The sequence below is a fragment of the Apodemus sylvaticus genome, chromosome 23, assembly GCF_947179515.1.
Source record: "Apodemus sylvaticus chromosome 23, mApoSyl1.1, whole genome shotgun sequence".
NCBI lineage: Eukaryota > Metazoa > Chordata > Mammalia > Rodentia > Muridae > Apodemus > Apodemus sylvaticus.
The window spans coordinates 26601022-26625812 of record NC_067494.1 but is presented as its reverse complement, the minus strand read 5'-3'; the positions used below and the strand labels follow the sequence as shown (position 1 = coordinate 26625812).

The window sequence follows — 24791 nt, the reverse complement described above, 5'->3', positions numbered from 1 at the left end:
GAATGATCTCTGCAGACATGTTTGCGGGTGTTAAGAAAAGTGGCTAATAATACAAAGGACATTTTTTTAAAAACTTACATTTTTCTGTGATTGCTGTTCTCACATCTGAACTAGAAGCCTTGTTTTTCAAATTCTGGGCCAACGTAAACACACAATCGAGCTGAGGGTGGCGTTGTTCTAAATCAGCCTTTGTGATCTGCACGGAGACAACACCAGAGGGGATTAATGCGTCATGAGACAAGCCCCTAACTGTGTATCGGGTGTGTTTTCTTCCTCCGAGGGGCAACGGAACATCATGGATGTAGTGGAGGAAAAGCAAGTGATTCGGAGTCAGAGGCCTTAGGTCCAAATCTCGGGTCTTCCATAACCAGGGAAAACTTCTGCCTGCTCCATGACCCGCCCCCCCAGCTCAGTTACATCACATCCAAAGAGATTAAATCAAGGAACTCTCACTATAAATGCTCTGAAAACATTAGCAATAATTGCTACTGACTCCATGTGTACCTGTTGGATATCAGACATGAACACATATGTGGCTCCCCTAGAATGATAGCTCTCAACCTGTATGTTGCAAGCCTCCATCTCCATGTATTTACAATTTATAACAGTAGCGAAATCATAGTTACGAAGTAGCAACAAAAAATGATGTTGTGGATGGAACTGTATTAAAGGGGCCCAGCATGAGGAAGTTTGAGAACCACTGGTGTAGAGAGATGAAAACGGCATTTTAGGAAAGCAATAATTACAGTAACTGCAAATGAATCAGCTTAATAAACCACCCTTTATTCATGGACTATGTGTCTTAGCTGATAAATACAGCGAGGGCTAAGAATTCCAGGAAGAGTCTATTCTAATTCGAGAACCAATAAATACCAAAAAAGATTAGAAAACACAATTCACAGTTGGTACTAACAGTGTGTCAAAAGATTTGGCCTGCCGGCTCCCTGTGGGTAAACCACTTCTCTAGACCTCACACACTCCTACAGGAATAAGTATTTCCAAATGGACGACTCCTACTCCAGTTCTAGATCCCAGAGCGTCTGTGAATGCTGCAGACTTTCTTCCCTCTGCACGAGAGACTCAAAACTAAATCACTCAAACGGTCCTTTGGGTTTCACAACTCCCCCGCCCCTCCTCTATTTCCTCCACTGGAAAAAGCATCTTCTCGGCCCCTCAGGAAGGGCTCTTTTCCCTGATTTAAGCGTCTCTCTCCTCCCAGCCAGCCTCATCGTCTACTGAAGCAAAGCATTGTTATCAATAGTTCCCAGCCACAAATCAGAAACTATAAAGAAATGGCAGGCCGTGGACAGACTCTTAAGTCCACGGGGCTGTACACAGCTTTGCACGCCCCTTCTCAAAGAGCTAAGTTACCTTTCCAAAAGAAAAAAAAAATACTTTTTGCACAAATGTTGACCCTAAAATTTTTATCAAGCCCCAAGCCCCTGCCTCCTGTTCCCTAAGATAGAATGGGACTCACTTTCTATCTGATAATCCCACCTCCGGTTCCCATGGCTACTGAAGCAGCCCCTCGTCAGCCTGTCTCTTCTAACATGTGGCTGACACACCCCTGGGCCATTTATAAGAAATTATTTGGTCAGAGAAAAACCATCTGCTTGATGTGCTCACCTCCCTGACCTCTTAAAACAACAGTTCTCAACCTTCCTAATGCTGAGACCCTTTAATACAGTTCCTTGGGTTGTGTTGACGGTCCCCCCAGCCATAAAGTTATTTTTGTTGCTACTTCAAAACTGTAATTTAGCTATCGTAATTTGAACTGTAATATATTGTTTTCCAATGATATTAGGCGACCCCAAAGGGTCAAGACCTACAGATTGAGAGCCACTGGCTTAGAAGCTCAACATTCTTGGTGATATGGGAACGAATTGGCACCTACCATACCAGATTACTATGACATAGGTAAGACAATACATGTGAAAGTAAGAAAATGTTCAGCACACATTAAGCACTTAGTAGATGCTATCAATAGCTATTATTTTATCATATATTTCTATCTAAACTATTCTTTTCAATAGTACTCTTTAACAGATAAGCTATAGCTTAGCATATACTAAGTAGGGAAAAAGAATTTTCCAGATTGCTACTTCGTGGTCTATATTCCATAAGAGAACAAAAGACATATATCATCAGAAGACATTCATTTCTAAGGTCAGAAATGAAACGAACTCATTATGGAATTTAAAATGAGACGTAGGCTTAGAAATTATTCTATATTGCATTGAGCATTAAATGGAAAGGTAGCTTCTTACAGTTCTGCGGTGCCCGGCTTTATGGTATCAATGCTAGAGATTTACACTGAGCCTTCAGTTCTATTTGATCAACCTGCACTAACAGAAGAAAAGCTTGACTCTTCCAGAGCTACCCCTGAATGTCTGTCTGGAAGATAAGGAATATTGTAACGCAAATATTCTCTATATTTAGGATAAACAATGGAGACCCGAGGGGAGGGCACTGCCCCGGCAAGCCTTTTCAGTCTGCACCTACTTTCATCCGGGAAACTGTCTTATTGATTTCTTTCACGTCCCCCACAGTGACAATGTTGGACTTCAGCATTTGGTCGATCAATACCAGCCAGTCAGCCAGTTCTGTGATGGTTTTATCCAAATCAGCAGGAACTGCGATCTCCGGGCCACGCAGAGGAGCGTCCGATGCAGATGCTACTAGCACCACCTTTTGGACGTTGGGATGAGCTGAAATAAGAAATGTAGCAAATCGAAAATAATCAACAGGATGCAATGACTAAGATATGTAGTAAGGGCATGTGCATATGTGTATTTAAGTGAAATTCCATTTCTCTAGGAAATTATTCCTATGTTGAAATAGCATGGATTGAAATAACCACATGTGTTTAATAGCCACAGACCCAATACGACACGGCCCTCTCAAAATTCCATGCAATCAATAATGCACATTCGATCAACATTAACACAAAAGAAATAAAACAGCAAACAAAGCATGCACACACCACCCCCCCCACACACACACACAAAATGATAAAATTAGAAGCATTATTTCCTTGAGTCAGGATACCATAATTATAAAGCAAATTTATTCCTAATGTTTCTTTCTTTTCATTTAACTTTACAGCATACTCACATTTTATTTTATCTCCTGTCTCTTTGCCTCTGTCTCCTTCACACATTCTCTGGGACTCAGGGTCTCAAAGTATAGCCCTAACTGGCCTAGAATTCCCTATGTAGGCTGGGCTGACCTCAAACTCATAGAGATCCACCTCTCTCTGCCTCCTGAGTTATAGGATTAAAAGCCCACACTACCACACCTGGACTGCATATCTCATTCTTAGCTAACCATAATGTGAAAATCTATATAAGAAATTACAAATAGTCAGACTTTTATAACACCCTTTCCTTCAGCCACACATTGAGTACGTGTAGAATTCTCTTGAAATCCATTCTTTACCAAAGAGCTTAAAGGGAAAATCTTTTTTGTGTATAGCATTTTTCATATTTGCAATCTCCAGTTTAGCAGAAAATCACTGGATTGGACAACATTTTTAAATTCAAGTATTTAATCTCCTTGCCAAATGGAATTTACATATCCAACAACTAACTGAACATCTGCATCTCCATCAACAGGGCTCCATCTCCCTGGAGATATACATCTCAGTATATACCTGCTTCCATTATTGTAACGGATTTATTACTAATAATGGTGTTTTCGTGCTTTTGAACCACATGTGGTAGATTTAGTATCTGTGATTTTTAGTTTGTTTTTTTTTGTTTCCTTATCAATTTGGACGAAAAGATGACCCCTTGCCTCCTACTATCTGGGCTATTTGCTTTCTTCTATTTTTTTTTCTTTTTGCAATGTGTGCGTGCCCCCTTCCTCTTTCTCCTCCTCCCTAAGTCCTTTGACTTTGTAATTACTTATGTCTTAACGAACTTGAGGAAACCAAATCATTCATCTTTCTGAGAGGGTTATCCTCATAGGCTTTTGCTTAATTTATTATGTTTATGTTATTGTTTTACTTTATTATTATTACTTCATTTATTTATTATTGCTCTTATTATTTAATTTATTCTTCATTTTAATTTTTTTTTTTTTTTGGATTTGTTTTTTCGAGACAAGGTTTCTCTGTGCAGCCCTGGCTGTCCTGGAACTCACTCTGTAGACCAGGCTGGCCTCGAACTCAGAAATCCGCCTGCCTCTGCCTCCCAGAGTGCTGGGATTACAGGTGTGCCCCACCAACGCCTGGCTTTTTTATTTAATTTTTAATTATTTGTTTGATTTATTTGATTTTATTTACTCCTTTTGTCAGAGGAATCCGTCCTCTCCTTCACATCGGGGAGAAGGCTCTCACATGCTCTCCCAAAGGTTTTAAAATAAATTCTTGTCTTCTCCAAAGATTTGACAAATACTTTTCTTTCTCTAACTGCAGAATGGAATTATTTTGGAGTCACACAGAGGTGAAGCTTGCACCACTGTCAATGAACTCAATGTCCTTGAGTTGTTTATTTTAAAACTAGATCATTTTACTTTAAATATGATTTTAAAAGAAGAAAAACACTAAACTAAAATGCTGTGTAGGGGCTAGAGAGATGGCTCAGCAGTTAAAAGCACATATTGTTCTTGCTATGGACCTAAATTCAGTTCCCAACATCTATGTGGGATAGTTCACAATGGCTACTACCCCAGCTCCAGTGGGTCTGGCCTCTTCAGGTACCAACACTCATGTGCAAACACAGACAAACACATAATTTCATAATCTTTTACATTTAAATTATTAGTTTAAATTTTTACATTTTGTGTTTGGATTAAAACAAAAACTAAAACATTGTGTAGAAGGAAAGTGCACTGAAATTGGCCTCAGGTCTCACATCTGTAAGGATGGTTGTCTTCAGGAAAACAAACCGCAAACCTAACGTAAAGCAGTTTTGCTGTTGGTCTTTTATAATCTGAGGATGCATGTACTCTTTCCCTACTCCTTTGTCATAATAGTTTTAAAAAGATAAACCTGTGCATCTGTATTTAGTGAAGCAAGCCATTTCTTCATGGTCATGGAATTGAAGCGAGATAGACAGACAGATACATACATGTATACATACATATATACATACATACACACATATACACATACATATAGATGATATAGATACATACATGTATACATAGACATACATACATACAAACATACATATATACATAGACAGATACAAAGACAGGCAGACAGACAGATAAGATAGATAGATAGATAGATAGATAGATAGATAGATAGATAGATAGATAGATAGATAGATAGACATCCATACATAGATGACAGAGAGGGGGGAGAAAGGGAGGGAGGGAGGGAGGGAAGAAGGGAGGGGAGAGAGAGAGAGAGAGAGAGAGAGAGAGAGAGAGAGAGAGAGAGAGAGAGGTACAAATGTCAATTCAATTGTTCTAGATATAATCAAGGAAACCAGTCAGGTCACAGGGATTTCCAAAGACAAGGTTCTAAGAAAAGTAATACAGAACATACTGGATCATAAGCAACTCTGCAAGATCAAGAAGGAAATATACATTCTTTCTGAAGAAAAAGAAGATAATGAAGAAGAGAGGAGGAGGTAGAAATAGACAAGGTGACTCCAGGTAGGAGGCTGTGGGTAGGAGGCAGAGATGAAGGAAAGGAGAGAGAGATGGGGGGAGGGGGCACTGAACAGTGAGAAAGTCCCAGCCTCCAGCCTCGGCTGGCAAAGAGAAGTGGGTAGCTGGGGTTAGTCACTGCATGGTGGGTAGGAGAGTGAGCAAGACCATGGTGACAGTATATGATCTACTTGTGACAGAAACCGGAGGAAATAGACAGGAATAGAACACAGACAATGCTCTCCATAACTAAGGGGATAATATTCACTAGTGCATGGTTTCCTGGGAGATGATCTAACTCCCATGATCAGGACCAAATTATACACACTAAACACGTGTTGTCATAGCAGGTTAGACCCGATGACTTGAAAAGGTTCATCTCTCCATTACATTCACTTAGTATTTCCCACTGAGCCCCCTCCTCCCTTCAGCAGGACACATGGCCACCCAGGTACATCTCCGACCCGGAGAACCACAAATCTTTCCCCATGCTAAGCATCCAAACGGTCTGAATTCAGATCACGAGCAGCAATTGGGTGATAGTTTTCACTAAGTTCTTCTAATAGGATGCTCTGTGCTGATAAAAATAACTGCTTCCTTACCAGCAATCCTCGTCTGTGGGGCAGGGCAGGGGTCTGGGGGGCGTGTCTTCAGTAGGCTAGGTACTTCTCTGCATACCTGTAGTATCGAGCCAAACACACAGAGAAAATATAGATGACTGTATCTTCAAAAGACAGCCACTCTTCTAAACGGCAGCTCAGTCAGTTTCCTTTCAGTTCCCACCATGGCTTGCCTCTTCCCCTTCGCTACCCACTGTACCGTTACGGACACCTTCCCTCCCCTGACGTTGAGACAAGAATGCCAGTCGGTCCTCATGTGTGACCCATTTCCACCATGGAAGCTGCCCATTCCCCTCTCAAGTCAAATCCTTTCTTTTTTTAATTTTAATATTTATTTATTTATTTATTGATTGATTGATTAATTGAATGATTGATTGACTGATTGATTTTGTTTTTTTGAGACAGGGTTTCTCTGTATAGCCCTGGCTGTCCTGGAACTCACTCTGTAGACCAGGCTGGCCTCGAACTCAGAAATCCACCTGCCTCAGCCTCACAGAGTGCTGGGATTAAAGGCGTGTGCCACCACTGCCCGGCTCAACTCAAATCCTGCAAATACCCAGTGAATCTGACCTTCTTCCTGCCTCTCTAAGTTTCCTTCACCATCCATCAGATGCCATTGCTGGGCAGGATAAACCTTTGACCTTTTTAAACTCTTTGTTTCCTATGTGGAGTTTTCAGAGGCGAAAGAACCCCCCCAAAATATATCTTCCACTCAGCTTTCTGTCACATAGATATTCAGACACATCCAAACCTCAATTCGTGATTTCTATCTTCCCGGAAACGGCTTTTTGTAAGCTTCTCTCGAAAACTCTACATGATTTTTTCATACACTGACCCATCCTTCCCTGCAGTATAGCTATGGGGTCTTTCTAACACAAATCTGTCTATAAATAAACAATAGCTGTCCATTTCCCTCAAAGTAGTGAATTCTTCTCAATGGAGCCCAGATTCCATAGAGTGGCACACCTGGTCAATGCACCAGGATCTGGTCTCTGAAGGCATCTCTCGGGTGACTGTTCTATGTATAAGTCTATTGTAGAACACAGATGCACTTCACTCATTGTGTGTCCTCTAGAGTCTTCCACTTGCTGTCTTTCCCCTGTACAAAGCCTGTTCCTTCACCCCTCACCTAAGCAGTACCTCCTTTTATAACTTAGGCTACACAAGATCTTCCCCCACAGGCCTTCCTTGATTACTCTAAAGTATGCTAAGTGTCCCCTGAATGTTCCTAGCTTCCAATTTTTAATTGCTGGTCTCTTTGTCTTAGCCATGTCAAGCCCACCGGGTGATAAGAAATATCATTTTTCCTATATTCTTCATTCTTAAAATGGTGCTTTGCATAAACCAGGGATGTAGTGAAATATGATAAGTATATAAAAGAATTAAATGAATGAAATATTCCAGAGTAGCAGTTCCTAACATGGGTAAGATTCCTCACACAAAAAAACTTTGTCTTAGATGTCATAATTACCCAAAGTGGATAATACTAAAATCTATGTTAATTTAATTCCTGCAAGAATAGAAGTTTCAATGTTGTCTACCATGGCGCTCCCCAACTGACCACAATACCCTTTCATCTATAATACCAACCCAAACCCTCTACGTTCCATAAAAATATACGCTCTGGATGAACAAAAATGGATTTGGCAAGTTACACGGGAGCCAATATGTCCAGCGTGGGGAGCAGAAGAGAGAGCATCAGATAAACTCAGAGAGAGCAGCAGGGCAGACTGTGAGAGGCCTTATAAATCACAGGAAAGACAATTGGCTTTTACTCTCAGTAAGACGGAAAATCATTAGTAGACATTGTTCAGAGAGTTACTGGATCTCACGTACATCTTAACAAAGCTTTGGCTGCTGTGCTGTGACAATGAGAACGGGTGGCAGAAGACGCCGGGGAGGAGGGCTTTCCCAGAGATGACTGTGGCTTGGGACAAGCAATACAAAGAAGCGAAATGAAGTCCAATTTATGCTATTATTTCTCTGACATGAAGAAAACTGAAATGACTGCAGAAACATTCATGGAAAACCAATATCCACACATCAAAAATTTGCCCTCGTCTGCCTTATCACATGTACCTGTCCACCTATCCTTCAAGTACATGGAAAAAGCCAATGACCATGACTTCAAAGAATTGGGATGGGGCGGGGGTGTTATGTGTCTGGATATGGGTATTTGGGTGTGTAAGAAAGGGAAGAAATGTCTCTTTAGTGAGTTATAATTCACATGTATAATTTATGCGCCATTTTAATGATTCAGGATTTCCGATTTAGGCAGTAATAGAGACATATTTGCCATTAACTGAGGAATGAGATAGTCATTAATGCCCAAAGAAAAGGTAGAAATCAGGAGTTCAATTTTGTAAGTGTTGAGATATCTATTAGCTCCCAAAGCAGAGACATTGGACTTCCAAGTGTAGAGTACAGATAAAGGTTTAGTCCAGAGATGCAGATAACATGTGATCACCCAGACAGCAATTCATAGTCACAGAGGCGGGATCTAGAAAGCACACACAGATTGTTAGATAAAGCATAATACCACTTCCTTTACACAGCTTGCCTTCCTCCTCTCTCGTCTTACTCTCTTCTTCTTGAGAGAAGATCTCACACCACAAAGCAAGTATAATTCTAAAAGCCAATAGACATGAAGAACACATTATAAGATTCCCACATGCACACCTTGGTCCACGCTGTGTTTACATTCCTTAAACTTTCCGAAAGTTTATCTCTTTCGCGAAAACTCAGGTTTTTGTCTGAAAGCATTTCCAGTTCTGCTCTGTTCAGCCACTTAAGGTTTTCGGCTTGAACTTCCATCTCTTGGGCTAAATCCTGAAACAGAAAACAGCTACGGTTAGAAGGCTGTTCTGAGGGAGAGTTACAAAGTATACTATATATAATATATCCTCTTAGGAAAATATCCTTATAAATTACACCTATGGTCAGAAGGCTGTTCTGAGGGAGAGTTAAAAGTATACTATATATAATATATTCTCTTGGGGAAATATCCTTATAAATTACAGCTATGGTTAGAAGGCTGTTCTAAAGGAGAGTTACAAAGTATACTATATATAATATATTCTCTTAGGAAAATACTCTTATAAATTCCAGACTCAGGCTTCTTAAATGGGAAGTCAGCTTACCAAAATTGTTAACACACTCTCACTGATGGGGCACGAACATATACTCATGTGCATGTTTCTGATTATACATGCACAAACATACACTTGTTTTTATTATTGTTAATCAAGTGTATTATCAGTGGGAGGGATATACACTTGAGTTCACAGTCTAAAGAAGGCATCAGATTCATTGAAGCTGTAGTTACAGGCAGTTCCAAGCTGCGTGTCTGACATGGGTGCTGGGAACGGAACTCAGGGCCTCTGAAAAAGCAGTCAGTGCTCGGACCTGCTGGGCCATTGCCCTAGGAGCAACACCTCCTTCACCAGGATCAAACTATATTTACAATGTTAAGGTTGATCCTGATCACTGCCGTATTTCTTCATCTTCACATTCTGTCCGACCCTTAGTAAATCTTCCAAATACTTCACAAACAGGACATTTGAAAAAAATTCTTGACTCTTTACATTTAGAAGGAATATCCTCATACTTCAAGAAAAAAAATTAATGAACAATTCCCACATATTTCCCATCATCACTAAAAGTTTCTTTCTCAAGATACTTTGACCATATGTCTTTAGGGCAAAACCATTTCTCAAATAAGTTAAAAACCTTTTTGAGCAAAGTTTTATATGCAGGTGCATAGATATTTTTACCACATTCAAATACAATTTTTATGCTATTATTTTAAATGTGAGTGTGTGTGTTTGTGTGTGTGCGTGCATGTGTGTGGTGGGGGTGGGTGTCCATCTCCGCTTGTGTATGCACATGTGCACACCCCCCCCCCACACACACACATGTATGGAGGTCAGAGGACAAATCTGGGGAGTCAAATCTCTCCTTTCGCTTTACTTAAGTGGGGTTTCTCTTGTACTGAGTACCTAGACTAGCTGGCCCTCGTGAATCTGAGTAATTCTCCTGTGTCTACCTAGCACCTGTCTGCAGAAGTGCTGGCACTCTGGAGGCACGCCATCACATCCAGATGTTTTAACAATGGCTGGAGGACTGAATCAGGTTGCCAGATGACCACAGTGAGTGTTTTATCTGATGAAGCATCTTTACTATCTCCGTTATTCTTTCAGAAAATAGATTCTGTTCAATGTTCTACTATGACTGTCTCGATTCTTAATAGAGACTCCAAATGCTTATGGATCTCAATACTGACACAGACAGAGATTTGGTATTTAGATCGTTATATATCTTTACATAGTTTTTATAGATTGTGTGTCTGAGTACACATGTATGTGAATGTGTGCAGATACACAACTAATTATAAGTTCCTGTAGGCTACAAATCAACAACAAAAACCTCTGATTGCTAAACTGTAACTCTTGAGTCTACTTCAAGCTGCACTGAGGTAACTTCACAACACCCAGGATTTTCTTGTAAAAGTCACCATGATAAATAATAATCAGCAATTATCTTCCAAATATAAAGGCAGAAACTATACTTCACAGCTATATTGTATTCTAAGTAACTTTAAGAGAGTCTACATCTTTTAATAAAACATGAGAGTTACTAATCTTTTGTTTGATATTTGCATGACCAAAATAGTAAAATAATAATAATAATAATAATAATGAGAAAAAAAAAACCCTTTCAAATTTACCATACTTTTCATAAAGGACAAAGTTGTACTTCCCTCTCAATTTCAGTCAAAACTATCTTATTCCCCAAGTGTATTGATCCTGCATTAGAAGGTTCTGGAAATCTACAAACGCCTTACTGTTAATTCCCGTGGATCTTCTTCCAGGTCAGGGGCTGATCTCTTCTGCACAGCGCCTTCCACTTTCGATAACCAGCAGATGACCTCATCTAGCCGTCTCCTGTACCCCAACACCTGCCTGCTTTCTCCTTTCAGTCTAAAAGAGCACAGTATGGAATAATTGACAGAAATTACTGAGTAAGCAAAACAGAATATATTTGTTTTGAAATACTTGATCCCCATAGCCCCAGTAGAAATAATTTCTAATAATTATATTAAATATGTATTTTTAAATTAACATTAACACTCATGTATACAGACTACCATATTAAAAATTACATATGAGACTAAAGGGAAATTTTCCTTAATTAAATTTAGATACACTGAAAAGTCTTATCTTCTCATCATAAAAATTAAATGGCAAGTTCATATGAAAGTGTTTAAGCTAGCTATTGCTGTATAATACAGTATTAGTTAAGAAAAAGTGAACATGCCCCTGTGTAAAATAAGAAAAATAAATAATCATCCCAGTTCTTCATGGAGACAGAAAGACATCGGTTTTTATTTTATTCACAAGGTAGCAATATTTATCCATTCTACCCATATGACAGTAAAAATATGAGGGATGTACTGAGAGTTGAAATAGTCTACAAATATTAGATATATGTGCTTAATTAGTTCATTAAAATAAGTATAATATATGCATAGGATGTCATATTACTTAAAGGAGATGAAGAAAAGATCTAGCCAATGTCGCAACGATGCACATGGACCAAGAGATGACCATGACAGTGGACTTCTGCAGTTAGATCTTTTTCATGGTGTAAGAGTAACACCTGGGGATACCAGCCATCTGGCAGATGTTGAAGAATGATCAGAACACAGATGACAAGTAAGATTGTAGATCAAAAAAAAAGAAAAGAAAAGAGTTTGAAAGCTGTTGAGAGCTTAGTGGAATCGTTACTTCTCAGCTACTGCAACCAGACGCTGATTGAAAACCAAGTGGGACACTTTAATAAATTACACTGTGCCATCCCTAATGGGAATTCATGCTCTCAGGACACCTCCTATACTTTAACCATAAAAAGCATAAAATAATATGATACATACAACAAAATACGCATGCAATATATATTAATACGCTATATATTATAGGTTAATGTTTATATTAATACTAGCAGTCATAATGGAAAGGTATAATACTTAACTTGTTAAACCTAATGAAAATTGCTTAAAATATAACTTACTTATAAAAGAAGAAGAAAAAGAAAAGAAAATGCACTTCGAGATTAAAAACAAAATGAAGCAATGATGATGGTGGTAGAAATTATATTAAAATGTAAGAAAAAATAATCTAACGGCTTTAGAAACACCCCAAAATACTTGTGTAGTTCTTTTGTTTCAGAAATATTGAAAATTAAATTGCCAGCGTTTCATACTCATGACTACTTTCATGCTCTAAAACTAGAACTATAAAAGAAACTAATTTAATCACCAAGTAATTTCATCTGCAAACCAGCTAACTATAATGGGCACTTTGTTATTACTAAGAGTAGAAACAAATTCTAAATTCCTGGCCAAATGCTAGATGAGAATTGCTTACTAAAGACCGACACCATAAACTGGAAATGTGCAAATATTTACCTGCAGGTACTCAATACAAAAAACGAGCGAAGCAGTTTGGTAGTTCTCAATGACCCTGAACCTCTTGGGGTTCCAAAGTGGCCCCAATACAAATAGGTTAGAGAACAGAAGTGCAGTTCACTATGAATTTCTGAAAACCAATATTGTTTGAGTGAAAATACAAGAAGCTAAAAAGAAACTCATTACTCCATCCACTTCCAAAGGCTTGAGTAAAGTGTGTGTTGAGGTCATCTTGTAGGTTGGAGAAAAATGGCTACCACGCTCTACAGAAACCCACTTGAAAATCAAGGGGCGTCTATGCAGCCGGCAGCAGGTTTGTTTGTTTTTTTTCTTTTTTTTAAAGAAAACCTAACTGTCCATTTATTATTATATTACTATATAAATTTATAATTTTATTATTGATATTATTAACTGATTGCTATTTTATTATCAAATATGTAGTATTTATTATATATTATGTGAGTATATTAATTGATTGATAATGTTAGTAATAGTAAAATTAATATTATTAATACTAATGAATTACTATAGCAATAATCTGATTACTGCAAGACAGGATGATCTATGGAAATCCATGAGCATGGCTCATAAGTTCGAAGCACCTCCCCTTGTGACATCAAATCATCTTCTCCTGTCTCCTCATCAGCCCATCTCTCACACAGCCATGGGTGTGGTCTTCCTCATCTGCCCATCTCTCTCACAGTCATGGGTGTGGTACTCACAAAGCCCAGTTCTACATCTTCTCTCAAGAAGGTTACCAGTTTCGTCTGAAGTCCCCCACAGGCCCATGAGACTGCTGGGCAGTGGTGGTAATTTTATAAAACCTGATGGGAGTCTTCAGCACCTGGGGCCTGAGACCTTGAAGGAGAATTCTGACACAGGAGCCTGTCACCTTTTCCCTGTCCTGCTTCCTGGCCATGAAGCAAGCCATCTGCTCTACCAGGGACGCCAACCACAATGTCACAGAGCAAGGTCAAAGCTGTGGGGCTTAAACACTCACAGACTGACGCCCGTACAACTGAGACCCAAAAGAACTGTTCTCTCTTTATAAGCTAATCATCTTGATCATGCATTATTGCTGCAAAAAGCTAGCTGCCAAAAAGGCTCACCCTAGAAAGAATGTACGGAAGATTGCTATCAATGCCTGGAAACCCAGATTCAGCGCCTCTCTTCATCAGTACCAAATACCACGGCGCGTCTTTCCTGCCTCTGTGTCAACATTTCCATGTGGCTGTTTGTCTTGCTCTCGCTTTTTTTCTTTCCATTTCATCTTTTCAATCTGAGTTCTTAGTGACATTTGATAAAACTCATTAAATCAACTGACCATTAGCGATACGCAGCGATAACACGCTGGGAGAATAAGTTCAAGAGAAAGCATAAGAAATGGATATTTTAAATGTTTGCCACAAAAAGTTAAGACATGTGCATTTTTTCAAATACCGTCTTATTTAACCCTTAAGCAACTGTCTGACATTGTAGCTTTCTTTTGTAGAAGGGAAACAGTGATCATAAGTGTTGTGGTGGGTGGCCAGCCCGACGCATTAACCCCGTGGGTGCAAGAGTGGGACAATACCTTTGTGCAACTTATAGCTCTCTAATTGGATGTAAGGCCCATTCAGAAAAATGGAAACCGTGCCTGGTACTGGAAACTTAGCCAGCTACGCAAGGTTGAAGTCGTGGAACTTGGGAGTGCATTTACAACTGCCACTTAACTAAATCAACACAATGCATCAGTACAATCTAAATATTTAACTTCTTCCCCCAGATAAGTATAATTCTGATCCCTCATCAAAGAAACCTCTCTTTGTAACAGGGACCATTTCACATGGGTGCCTGAGATCTAGGCAAGGGTCTCCAGGCTTGCAGGGTGGGTCATCACCCTGGCCTCAAAGAAAAATTTTATACATAGGAAATCTGAACAGAAAAGTAGGCTTTACAAGACAGTCTAAAAACTGTCATAAGTAACATGGACAGTGGAAGTCTTAAATGTCGCTAATATTTATATCACAGCATTAGATCAGCTTCTATGCATTTAACATGAAATCTTCATAGCTCTGCTCAAACATTCAGAACTGAATCATCACCTGGGCTGCAGATCCTTCACCCCAGCTACAAGAGCGCTCCAGCGCTGGTTTAAGCCTGCCAGCTTTTCCTTAAGGAAGCTTGCATCTGAGGGGCGGAGTCGTTGCACAATGTCCTCTCCCTTTTGGTTTACATGGATCAGGCTGGGCTGGTGGCTGCCGAGGCCCTCTTCCAATTCCTGTGACAGACAACACATTATGACTTTCCACCACTCAATCGAGCTGTTCAGATACCTTCAGTGTGCCCAATATTGTAGCACCAACTTAAAAGCCACAGAAACAAATTCAGGGAATGGGCTATTTATGTTCATGAAAATGTCTTTTCAAAGAAGGTAATAACATTTGCAGGGTCATGTGGATGCACACACACAAATATTTGGCCAATACAATTATTAGGTCCAGTCATTTATTTTAAAAACCTCCTCAATGTGCATTTTATTGAGATGCTGCCTCAGTCTGCAAAAACTTGAGTCTAAATACTTATCTGTAACTCAAACTTTCACACACAAAAAAACCCCCAAACCAAAAACCACAGTACCATGTTGACGGCATGGGGGGGAGGGCATTGTTTTCTATGCCCCAATAACTGTCTACAGAAAAGACATTTCAAAAATGTATTAAAACAAGAAATACTTTTGGCAATTGAAGTCTGGGCTTCTGCTAGCTCCATTACTCTCTTTAGTGACCTATTGTGTTGGCTGGCTGACTGTTGGAAGGCTACACAGTCTCAAGGCTGAGTCCTTCTAGAGGCTTGCCTTGTCCATAAAGAACAGCATCCTTTCATGACAATAATCAATGATAAAAAAAGGAAAAAGAAAAACCTGGGATGCCTAAGTGTTAGAAAAACAAAGTAAAGTTTACTATATGTACCTTTTTCTGTCTTTCCTATAGTCTTAGATACAAATATTTTTGTGTTACTATGAATATAAAATTTCCCAAAGAGAAATGTATCTTAAAATATTTTAAAAAATAACTATCTCTCACATTAGCAACCTAAAGGTACCTTCTCTCTCTCTTTTTAAACTTCTTTAAAATCTGGATTATAAATTATATGATGACCTATGTTTTTTAGAATTTTAAAACTGAGAACAAGGTGTAAGAAGAGAAAGTATAGTGATAAAAATTACAACAATATATGTACATTAAAAAAAAAACCAATGGAATTGGTTCCGACTTCTGTGATACATCTCAGCAAACACATCTGAACAAGCATTGGCCTTCCTGCACACCCCACCCCTGGGATGGGGCGCACTTACCAGCTGGTGTGCCCTGGCTTTCTCCAGGTCCAGGCTGCCATCTGGAGCACAAGTGTCCACCAGCAGGTCCTCAGCTTCAGAGAGCCACTGTGTGAGGTCATCAAGGTCACGGTGGAACTGCCTCCAATCCTCCACAGCCCTGGAGAAGGACCTGGAGCACAGGGAAACAGACTCGCTCAGCAGAGCTACAAGCTTCACAGGGCTATCCAGGAGCAACCTCTCTTTCAAGATAATCCCAATAAACCAGTCAATCAAATCTCATTTAAACCAAACAGTTCAAAATGGTTGCATTATGTTAAAAAGGGTTTTGCTTTCTCTGACTTACACAGCCACATTTGATTAATTATAGGCATGTTAATCCTCCCAAATTTATACTCTTACTATAACTATAGTAAAACATAAAAACATGATTAACTGCTCTATTCTCTTAGAAGTATGTGGTTTTACTGATAGAAGTCTTTCAAATGAAAACAAAGCCAAAACAAAGGGAAGAGGAAAAAGGAGGAGGAAGACGAGAAGGAGAAAGAGAAGGAGAAGAAGGAGGAGGAGAAGAAGGAGAAGGAGGAGGAGAAGGAGAAGGAGGAGGAGAAGAAAGAAGGAGAAGAAGGAAGAAGAAGAAGAAGAAGGAAGAAGAAGGAAGAAGAAGAAGAAGAAGAAGAAGAAGAAGAAGAAGAAGAAGAAGAAGAAGAAGAAGAAGAAGAAGAAGAAGAAGAGAAGAGGAAGAGGAAGAGGAAGAGGAAGAGGAAGAGGAGGAGGAGGAGGAAGAGGAAGAGGAAGAGGAAGAGGAAGAGGAGGAGTTCTGGAACACTAAAGGGAAATTTTACATACTGGATGAAGAAATTCAAATAAAAATATAGCATTCAGTTAAAACAAATGGTACATAAAGAATAATTAGCATAACTAAATGAATACACGGTAACATAATTCTAAAATATGACATCTTTAGTTACAATAGAGACAACGAAAAGTTACAGGGGAGACACTGGCCATTTGCTGAGGAACAATGAGGCAGTTAGACTGGCGAGTGTTTAACTGGAGATGCACAAAAAGTTGCTTGAGGATTATTTGAAAAGTAGAGGTGCATGCACAGGACTCATGGTGCTGAGGCTGCCGTGCAAAGATACTGAGCTGAGACCTGAACAGAGCACATCCACATCCCAAAACCAAACTCTCATGGAGCATTGCACAGAAATTTGAACTCAAACAACTAAGATTGTTTTTAAAACATACATTATCATTTCCTCAGACACAGCAAATGTAAGGAATGGATATGTAAGTTTTGTTAATTGTATACAACCATAAAGGAAACAACTATGATATAAAGGAAACAACTATGATATACTTTCATAAAACTAAGTTGGCTTTATGTCAACGGGTATAGGCCATTTTGAATGACATACAAAAGGCCATATATACTCACAAATAGACTATACACACACACATATATATAAAACCTTCCAGGTAGAAGAACATTTTGAAACAATAAATAGCAATCCCTTAGTTTAAGAGACTTAGTTTAAGACTGGTAGAAAGGACCTTCAAATCCCATTGAGAACACAGCAAAGAAAGACAACAATGAAGCTATCACTGTAATAATATTGGTGAAATATTCCTGCCAATGCTAGCCAGAGTTCTAAAGGAAAGGCAAGTTTATAAATACCCCTGGCAGGGTACAGTAGCCAAGTTCATGTTATAATACAGAAAGAGTTCCAACATCTTGTTTTATTAATTGTCTTCATGTGATAACCAAGTTCTGTGATTTGAATGTGAAATGTCACCCATAGGCTGGTGTGTTAGAACACATGGTTGCCAGCTGGTGGCGCTGTTTGAGATGGTTGGAGAACCTTTAGAAGTCAGAGCCTCACTAGAGGAAGTAAATCACTTGGAAGAGGCTTTGAGGTCTTATTTTACCCCACATTCTGTTCTCTCTACACTTCCTGATTGCTGACAAAATGTAACTAGCCAGACTCCTTCTCCTGTGGTCATGTCTTGCCTGTCATGCTTGTAGTATCATGTATTTGCATTTCACTACATTCACAGCTACTGGGAAAAAAAATCACACCCATTTTTCTTCCCTGTTCGGAAGTCTAATTTAAAAACAAAACAAAACAAAACAAAAAAAACTCCAAAACATTCTATGAAGCAGAAGGTTATAGAGCAGAAAAACAAAAACAAAAACAAAAAGAACAGGCCTGTGGTTATTTATGAATTCCAATTACCTGAAGCTTCATGTGTTCTCCATTCATATTAATCATGGTGTGTAGGAGAAAGGAACATTAATACAACCCTTTCTAATTAAAAAAAGAGACTTATTTTTAGGCTAAAAACTAAAAGTGTTCCCATATTATTAAGATATTACGTCCTTAATGGTTGTGCACCTGTGGACACATTTTTCTTTAAGGAATGAAGCTCATCTCTATTTATTAATCACATAAGAGCTATGTGGAAAATGGTTTCCATGATCCTAATGCACACATGGAGTCTTTCAATGACCTGTAAACTTGTACTTATGTGACTTAAAGGTAAATATGCACTTAACTCACACGTACCCTCTCCGGTCGCTGTACAATCTGTTCACTCGGTCCCATCTTGCATTCAGTTGAGAGAGCATGTCCCTGATCTGAATGGCTTCAGGACCAGAGGCTTCGAGGACGACATCCGGCTGCTTCTCATGAACACCTGCAATCTGCTCTCCGAGTTTGTCCAGTTGCTCTTTGATACTCTGCAAACACATCATTGCACAAAACAACAGAATCACAGATAAAGATTTATATGCATGACACTCATTTAAAGTATTAGTGAGGCTAATTAATTAAGCGTGTGCAAACAGGGACTTCTATTTTTTTTCCTTAATTTATCTATTTCTTTAGTTTACATCCAAATTGCACACAGCCCTCCTCCTGGTGACCCTTGCATGGCTTCTCCCCTCAATCGCATTCCCCTTCTCCTCAGAGAAGGGGGACACCCCACCTGGGTATCCCCGACCCTGGTACATCAAGTCACTGGTTCATCTTCTCCCACTGAGGTCAGACAAACCAAGCTGCACATCTGTTACATATGTGGCGGGGGGGCAGGGGGGCAGGCTAGGTCCAGCCCGTGCTTGATCTTTGATTGTTCAGCCTCTAGGAGCCCCTAAGGGTCCAGGTTAGTTGCCGCTGTTGGTTTTCTTGTGGACTTTTCTATATAAAAATCTTAGAGTCACCAAAATGTGAGGAATGCCATCACCATGGTTACTGGGAACACATCCTCCTGGATGCTCTGACTGGCTTCAGGTAGGATATAGGAAAGAAAGCTTTACTAATAATTTACATAATTCCATGTAGGTAAAAAAAAGAAAGGCTTACTTTTGGAATTATAGTTTTAAATGCCTAATGACTGTCGCTTAAATGAAAAAATAAATTATCATATCTATCAGAGGTTATACTATGACTTTATATAAAAGTATAATCAAATACATGGGGAAAAAACTTTCAAAGAACTCAAAACGTTAACTTGCAATCAATATGCAATTCCACAATGGGGCAACTAGCCAATCTCAAATCAATATGGATGACCTGACATCATTTGACACAAATGACAATCGAGTTATATCAGATTAAAATTAGACCTCTGCAGTTGCAAATAAATGTGCATTCATAAAAGTCCAGACCTAGATGCTCTTTAAATTGAAAGAAAAAAATGTTGTGTCCTACCAGGGAATACAGAAAAGTTTCATTATTTATACACTTTATCATCAATTTGGAACAATCAAGGATTTACATTATCCAAGTAAGTACAACAGCAACTTCCATCTGAGCATGGGGGTCGTGCCTGTAATCTCAGCTCTCCACGTGCAAGGAGAGGGGTTGTGAGAACCCAATTAGCCTGGGCTATCCAAGGATGCCCCATCTTAAAAAAACAAGAGAAGACAGGGAGGGAGGAAAGAAGGGAGGGAGGGAGGGGGGAGGAAAAGAGGGAAGGAGGGGAAAGGTAAAACAGAGGAGGAAGGAGGGGAGAGGGAGGGAAGGAGAGAGGGAGGGAGTGGGAGGCAAAGGCAAACAGAAAGAGCCAGGGAGATCGATCGGCACTGTACTATTGTAATAGTAATTTTGTACTATTTCTATTAACCACGGCTACTGATGCTCAGAACTTGGAGTTTTACCTTCAGAGAGTCTTCCTGGAAAGAGAAGTCTTTGTAGACAGTGGTGTTTAGTTCAGGAATATTCAGTGATAACTCAATGTCATCCAGACTGAGTAAAATTTTATTAATTTCCACCAGATAGTCTGCAGGCAGTGCTGATGATGTGATTCCAGAAGAAAGTGGAATTGTTTTTCTCTGCTGGAGAGGGATTGTCTATTAAAAAAAAATTAAGACCTTAGCCATTCTGACTGGTGTAAGGTGAAATCTCAGAATTGTTTTGATTTGCATTTCCCTAATGACTAATGATGTTGAGCACTTCTTAAGGTGCCTCTCGGCCATCCGAATTTCTTCAGGTGAAAATTCTTTGTTTAGATCTGTACACCATTTTTTAATAGGGTTATTTGGTTCCCTGGGGTCTAACTTCTTGAGTTCTTTGTATATATTGGATATTAGCCCTCTATCAGATGCAGGGTTGGTGAAGATCCTTTCCCAATTTGTTGGTTGCCTTTTTGTCCTTTTAACAGTGTCCTTTGCCTTACAGAAACTCCAGCACGTGTTGGCGAGGATGTGGAGAAAGAGGAACACTCCTCCACTGCTGGTGGGGCTGTAAGATGGTATGCGACCATTTTGGAAATCAGTCTGGCAGTTTCTCAGAAAACTGGACATGACACTTCCGGAGGACCCTGCTGTACCTCTCCTGGGCATATACCCAAAGGATTCCCCGGCATGCAATAAAGACACATGCTTCATTATGTTCATAGCACCCTTATTTATAATAACCAGAAGCTGGAAAGAACCCAGATGCCCCTCAAAGGAGGAATGGATACAAAAAATGTGGTATATTTACACAATGGAATACTACTCAGCAATTAGAAACAATGAATTCACAAAATTTTTAGGCAAATGGTTTGATCTGGAAAATATCATCCTAAGTGAGGTAACCCAATCACAAAAGAATACACATGGAATGCAATCTCTGATAAGTGGATATTAATTAGCCCAGAAGCCCTGAATACCCAAGGCACAAATCGCATAACAAATGACTCCCATGAAGAAGTATGGAGAGGGTCCTGATCCTGGAAAGGATTGATCTAGCATTGAAGGGGAATATAAGGACAGAGAAAAAGGAGGGAGGTGATTGGAGAATGGATGGAGAGAAGAAGGTTTATAAGACATATGGGGAGGGGGGAACTGGGAAAGGGGAAATCATTTGGAATGTAAACAAAGAATATAGAAAATAAAAATATTTTTAAAAAAAATTAAGAAAGAAATTAATGTGGGTTATCTTAAAACCTCCCCCCATGAAAGTAGTAACAAATTGTGGTGGGGGTAGGGGTGTTGAAGAATTTCAGAATGTCAGCCAAAGTTTTAAGAAACATAAATCTTGTTTACATAACTGAGACTGGAGACTGAACTAAGACAGCTCAAGCCCTCAAGTTTGGGAGGCACGTGCTTCCCAGAGAGCTATCGTCAGTGCAAAGCCTAATAGTTGTGAGTCCTGCTTCACACGATGCAATGAACAGGCAAACAGCTGAGGATGGTACTGAAGTTTCCTCCTTCTCACAGACAAAAAGGCTACTTTTGAAGAGGGCAGACTAAGACAGGAAATGGGTAAAATGGACAACACCAACAGAAACTTCCATTGGACCATACAGCACGGCACATCAGACAGAGACAGCCCACCAAGACACAGGAATCCGTTCAGATTCCAAAGTGATCAAATAAAACTCATTCCAGAAAACTACCAAAGAACAGAGCCCTGGGGGACAGCTTCGCTTAAAACATCACAAGGGTGTTACTCTTGCACTATTTTCAATGACTGCAGATGCACGGTTAAAAAAGAGGAACACAGAAGGTTTCTGGGACAACCCCTACCTACACCCCACCCCGAAAAAAGTAATAGCCTAAAAAGAAAGCCATCAAAGAGAAGTTTTGCAAACTGTGGTAAGATGCTAAAATGTAGCTCTCCACAATTGATGACTTCTGGCGAGGGTGGAGAAGGACTCAGTTTCCCTTTGTGGGTTGACCACTGGGAAGAGATCATGCATGCTCAAGTGAGTTTAACATAAAATGGACTTAGAGTCTTTCCCCCACCCCTTCCCTTGTCTTTTTTTTTTAAGTCAGGGAGATCACAGTATGAGGGAGCAGACATGGGAGGACTGGGAAGTGTGTGTAATCAGAGTGCATGATGGGAAATTCCCAAATAACCAATAGCATAGGCCAAGCATAGGATCCATTCCAAACTCTGAAAAAAAAACCAGTAATTAAACTTAAAAAGACAGTGAAGGGGAAATAATATAATTTTCCTAACTGATTTGCTTGAAAGCTTGTGTCTTTAAATATTACATCCCCAGCCTGGATGGGACAACTGGGTAAGTTACTTCTTTGCTGCAGAGACCACGCTATCCTACCTTAATTTTGTTGTAACGTGTATGCAAAAGTAACAATTGCAAACGGATCTTTTCTTTCTTATTGTCCTCCATGGGTTCGTGTAGCAGATGCTCCCCTCTTTGTAGAACTTCCTCAATCTGGGCTTGTTCCTCATCCATCTAAATATTTAAAGAAAGAAAATTACTAAAACCTAAAATGTACAGGCGAACTTAATGCTCTCCATTGTTCAGCGTAAGAATTAAGCTGAGACAGACAGGGTAGCATGGGTCAAGCCACATTGGCCTGAATGACACAACCGCTCATGATTTTCTTCAAATACTTTATATTTGAAAATAAAATATCTCAAAGCTAGTTTATCAAACCTTAGCTAGTGACTACAGCTAGTCAGAAAGTAGGGGGTAGAGATGATGATGATGATGATGATGATGATGGTGATGATGATGATGATGATGATTCTCCTTCCTCCTCTTCCCCTTCCTCCTCCTCTTCCTCCTCCTGCTCTTCTTCATCATCATCATCATCATCATCATCATCATCATCATCACCATCATGTTTGTTTGTTTGAGAAATGATTTCTTGTAGCCCAGGCTAGCCTCATACTTGCTATATAGCTAGAGGAGATCATAAACTTCCACTCCTCCTGCATCTGCCTCCCAAATGCTGAGTTTAGTGTTGTATGTGAACTTCAAGCATTGCACGAGTCACCCGACAGCTTCTGTAATGATTCTCCTAAATCACATCTGAATTTCTTCAGTTACATGTGGCACATCAAGCAAATAAATCCACATTTATTTGAGAAAAAAATGAGGGTAGGGCTTGCAGACCACCCACCTTCTCATCGTTACTGGGGTCCAAGTGCTTGTCCACAACTTTCAACATGTTTTCTATGTCCTTTTCTAAGTTTTCCAAGTCAGAGAAAGGCCCGGCAGCTTCAACAGCTCCAGCAGTGTCTAAGCCTCGGTAGGATGAAGGGTCCTGGCCAATCAGCATCTAGGGAAGAAAAAGAGGCTTCTGAGAGTGTACTACTGACTCCATGTTCCAAAACCATGCTGAGAGGCAGGGTCACAGCAGAAACCTGGAATGAATTCATCTGAAATGACTTCAATGTCGTTCATCACATAGCAATGACTTTTGGCAATCTGGACTTAGTTGAACTGCTCAATTCTCAACCTGAATCCAGGGACGTGAAGTGCACTCAGTCCACTGTGGCCGCTTCGAGCACAGTAGGGCAGATGCCAAGGTGAACACCCTTCAGGACCATGACGTAAACCATCCATGCCACAGCCATGCAGGGGACAAGAGCAGTCCTCACTCTGGGGTGCAAGGAGACCCGAGAGAACACCTCCCATCCATGCCAACCAAGGAGAATTCCCCTTGAGCTTTTTGATACTGGAGCCTCAAGAAAAGATTTGTATTTCCAAAGGCCACATTTTCACATCTATACAGAGAAACATCACCTTTGGGAAAGTAAAAGTAAGAACGGAGAATTTTAATAAAAATAAATGAAGAAAATAGCCAGTGTCTGCCACCTATGAAGTAAGTAACATTCTCACCTCCTGACCTGCACAGATTTTCTACTGGGCCATGCTGAAAGTGTTTGGAGTAGCCCTGTGTACCCTCTGCAAGAACTCGATGGATTCTAAAATCCGATACCAGCAGAATAGTAAGAGGTGAACCAGCAGATGCAAATAAGGTGCTTTTAACAGAGACAACATTCCCAAGTGCCCAATAGTCATAAAATTAACCCAGCCAACTATAGCAGCCCATAGAACATTACTATCAAAATCCATTTCAAGGGAGCTTGAACAAAATGCTATAATTTTTTTTATATATATTTTAGTATCATGCATCAGTGAGTAAAAAATAGTTACACAACAGGATGGTTGGCAAAGGTCATTTGAGGGGCGATGCTAATTTTCTTTATTAGTTCTCTTAGGCACCCGATTTGCTTAGTTTTTAATGTCAAAAAAAAAAAAAAAAAAACCTCCCATGAATCTATTTAAAAGAATAAAGTGGAATTAAGTCACACAATAAGAAGACAAAGCGAAGATTAAAGATTAAAGAAGACAAATGCTCAAGGAAGGTCTGGCTGTATTGTTTTAAGTCGTGAATAATTATATTCCAGGGCATGGAAAAAAAATTTGGCCCACTATACCAGATATTTTAAATTAAAACAAAGTTAGATAAGACCCACTTCCTGAACACATATAAAACAGATGGTCTTTCTCTTTGTTACTTCAATAGATAATTGTCAAG

The 24791-nt window shown here is 39.6% G+C and overlaps 1 protein-coding gene across 5 annotated transcripts in view; it reads right to left on the bottom strand.

Annotated features, from left to right (window-relative positions):
- Utrn (utrophin) overlaps positions 1-24791 on the bottom strand; it is a 508244-nt gene that overhangs the window by 280609 nt on the left and 202844 nt on the right. For all 5 annotated transcript variants that reach the window (XM_052169847.1, XM_052169848.1, XM_052169850.1 and 2 more), the window contains 11 exons: positions 23367-23525; positions 22556-22693; positions 20166-20357; positions 18574-18746; positions 16025-16175; positions 14772-14947; positions 11065-11200; positions 8901-9050; positions 6204-6279; positions 2503-2708; positions 79-196 (listed from right to left, as the gene is read on the bottom strand). In XM_052169847.1, the coding sequence (XP_052025807.1) occupies positions 79-196; positions 2503-2708; positions 6204-6279; positions 8901-9050; positions 11065-11200; positions 14772-14947; positions 16025-16175; positions 18574-18746; positions 20166-20357; positions 22556-22693; positions 23367-23525 (1675 nt within the window). The remainder of the gene's footprint in view (positions 1-78; positions 197-2502; positions 2709-6203; positions 6280-8900; positions 9051-11064; positions 11201-14771; positions 14948-16024; positions 16176-18573; positions 18747-20165; positions 20358-22555; positions 22694-23366; positions 23526-24791) is intronic.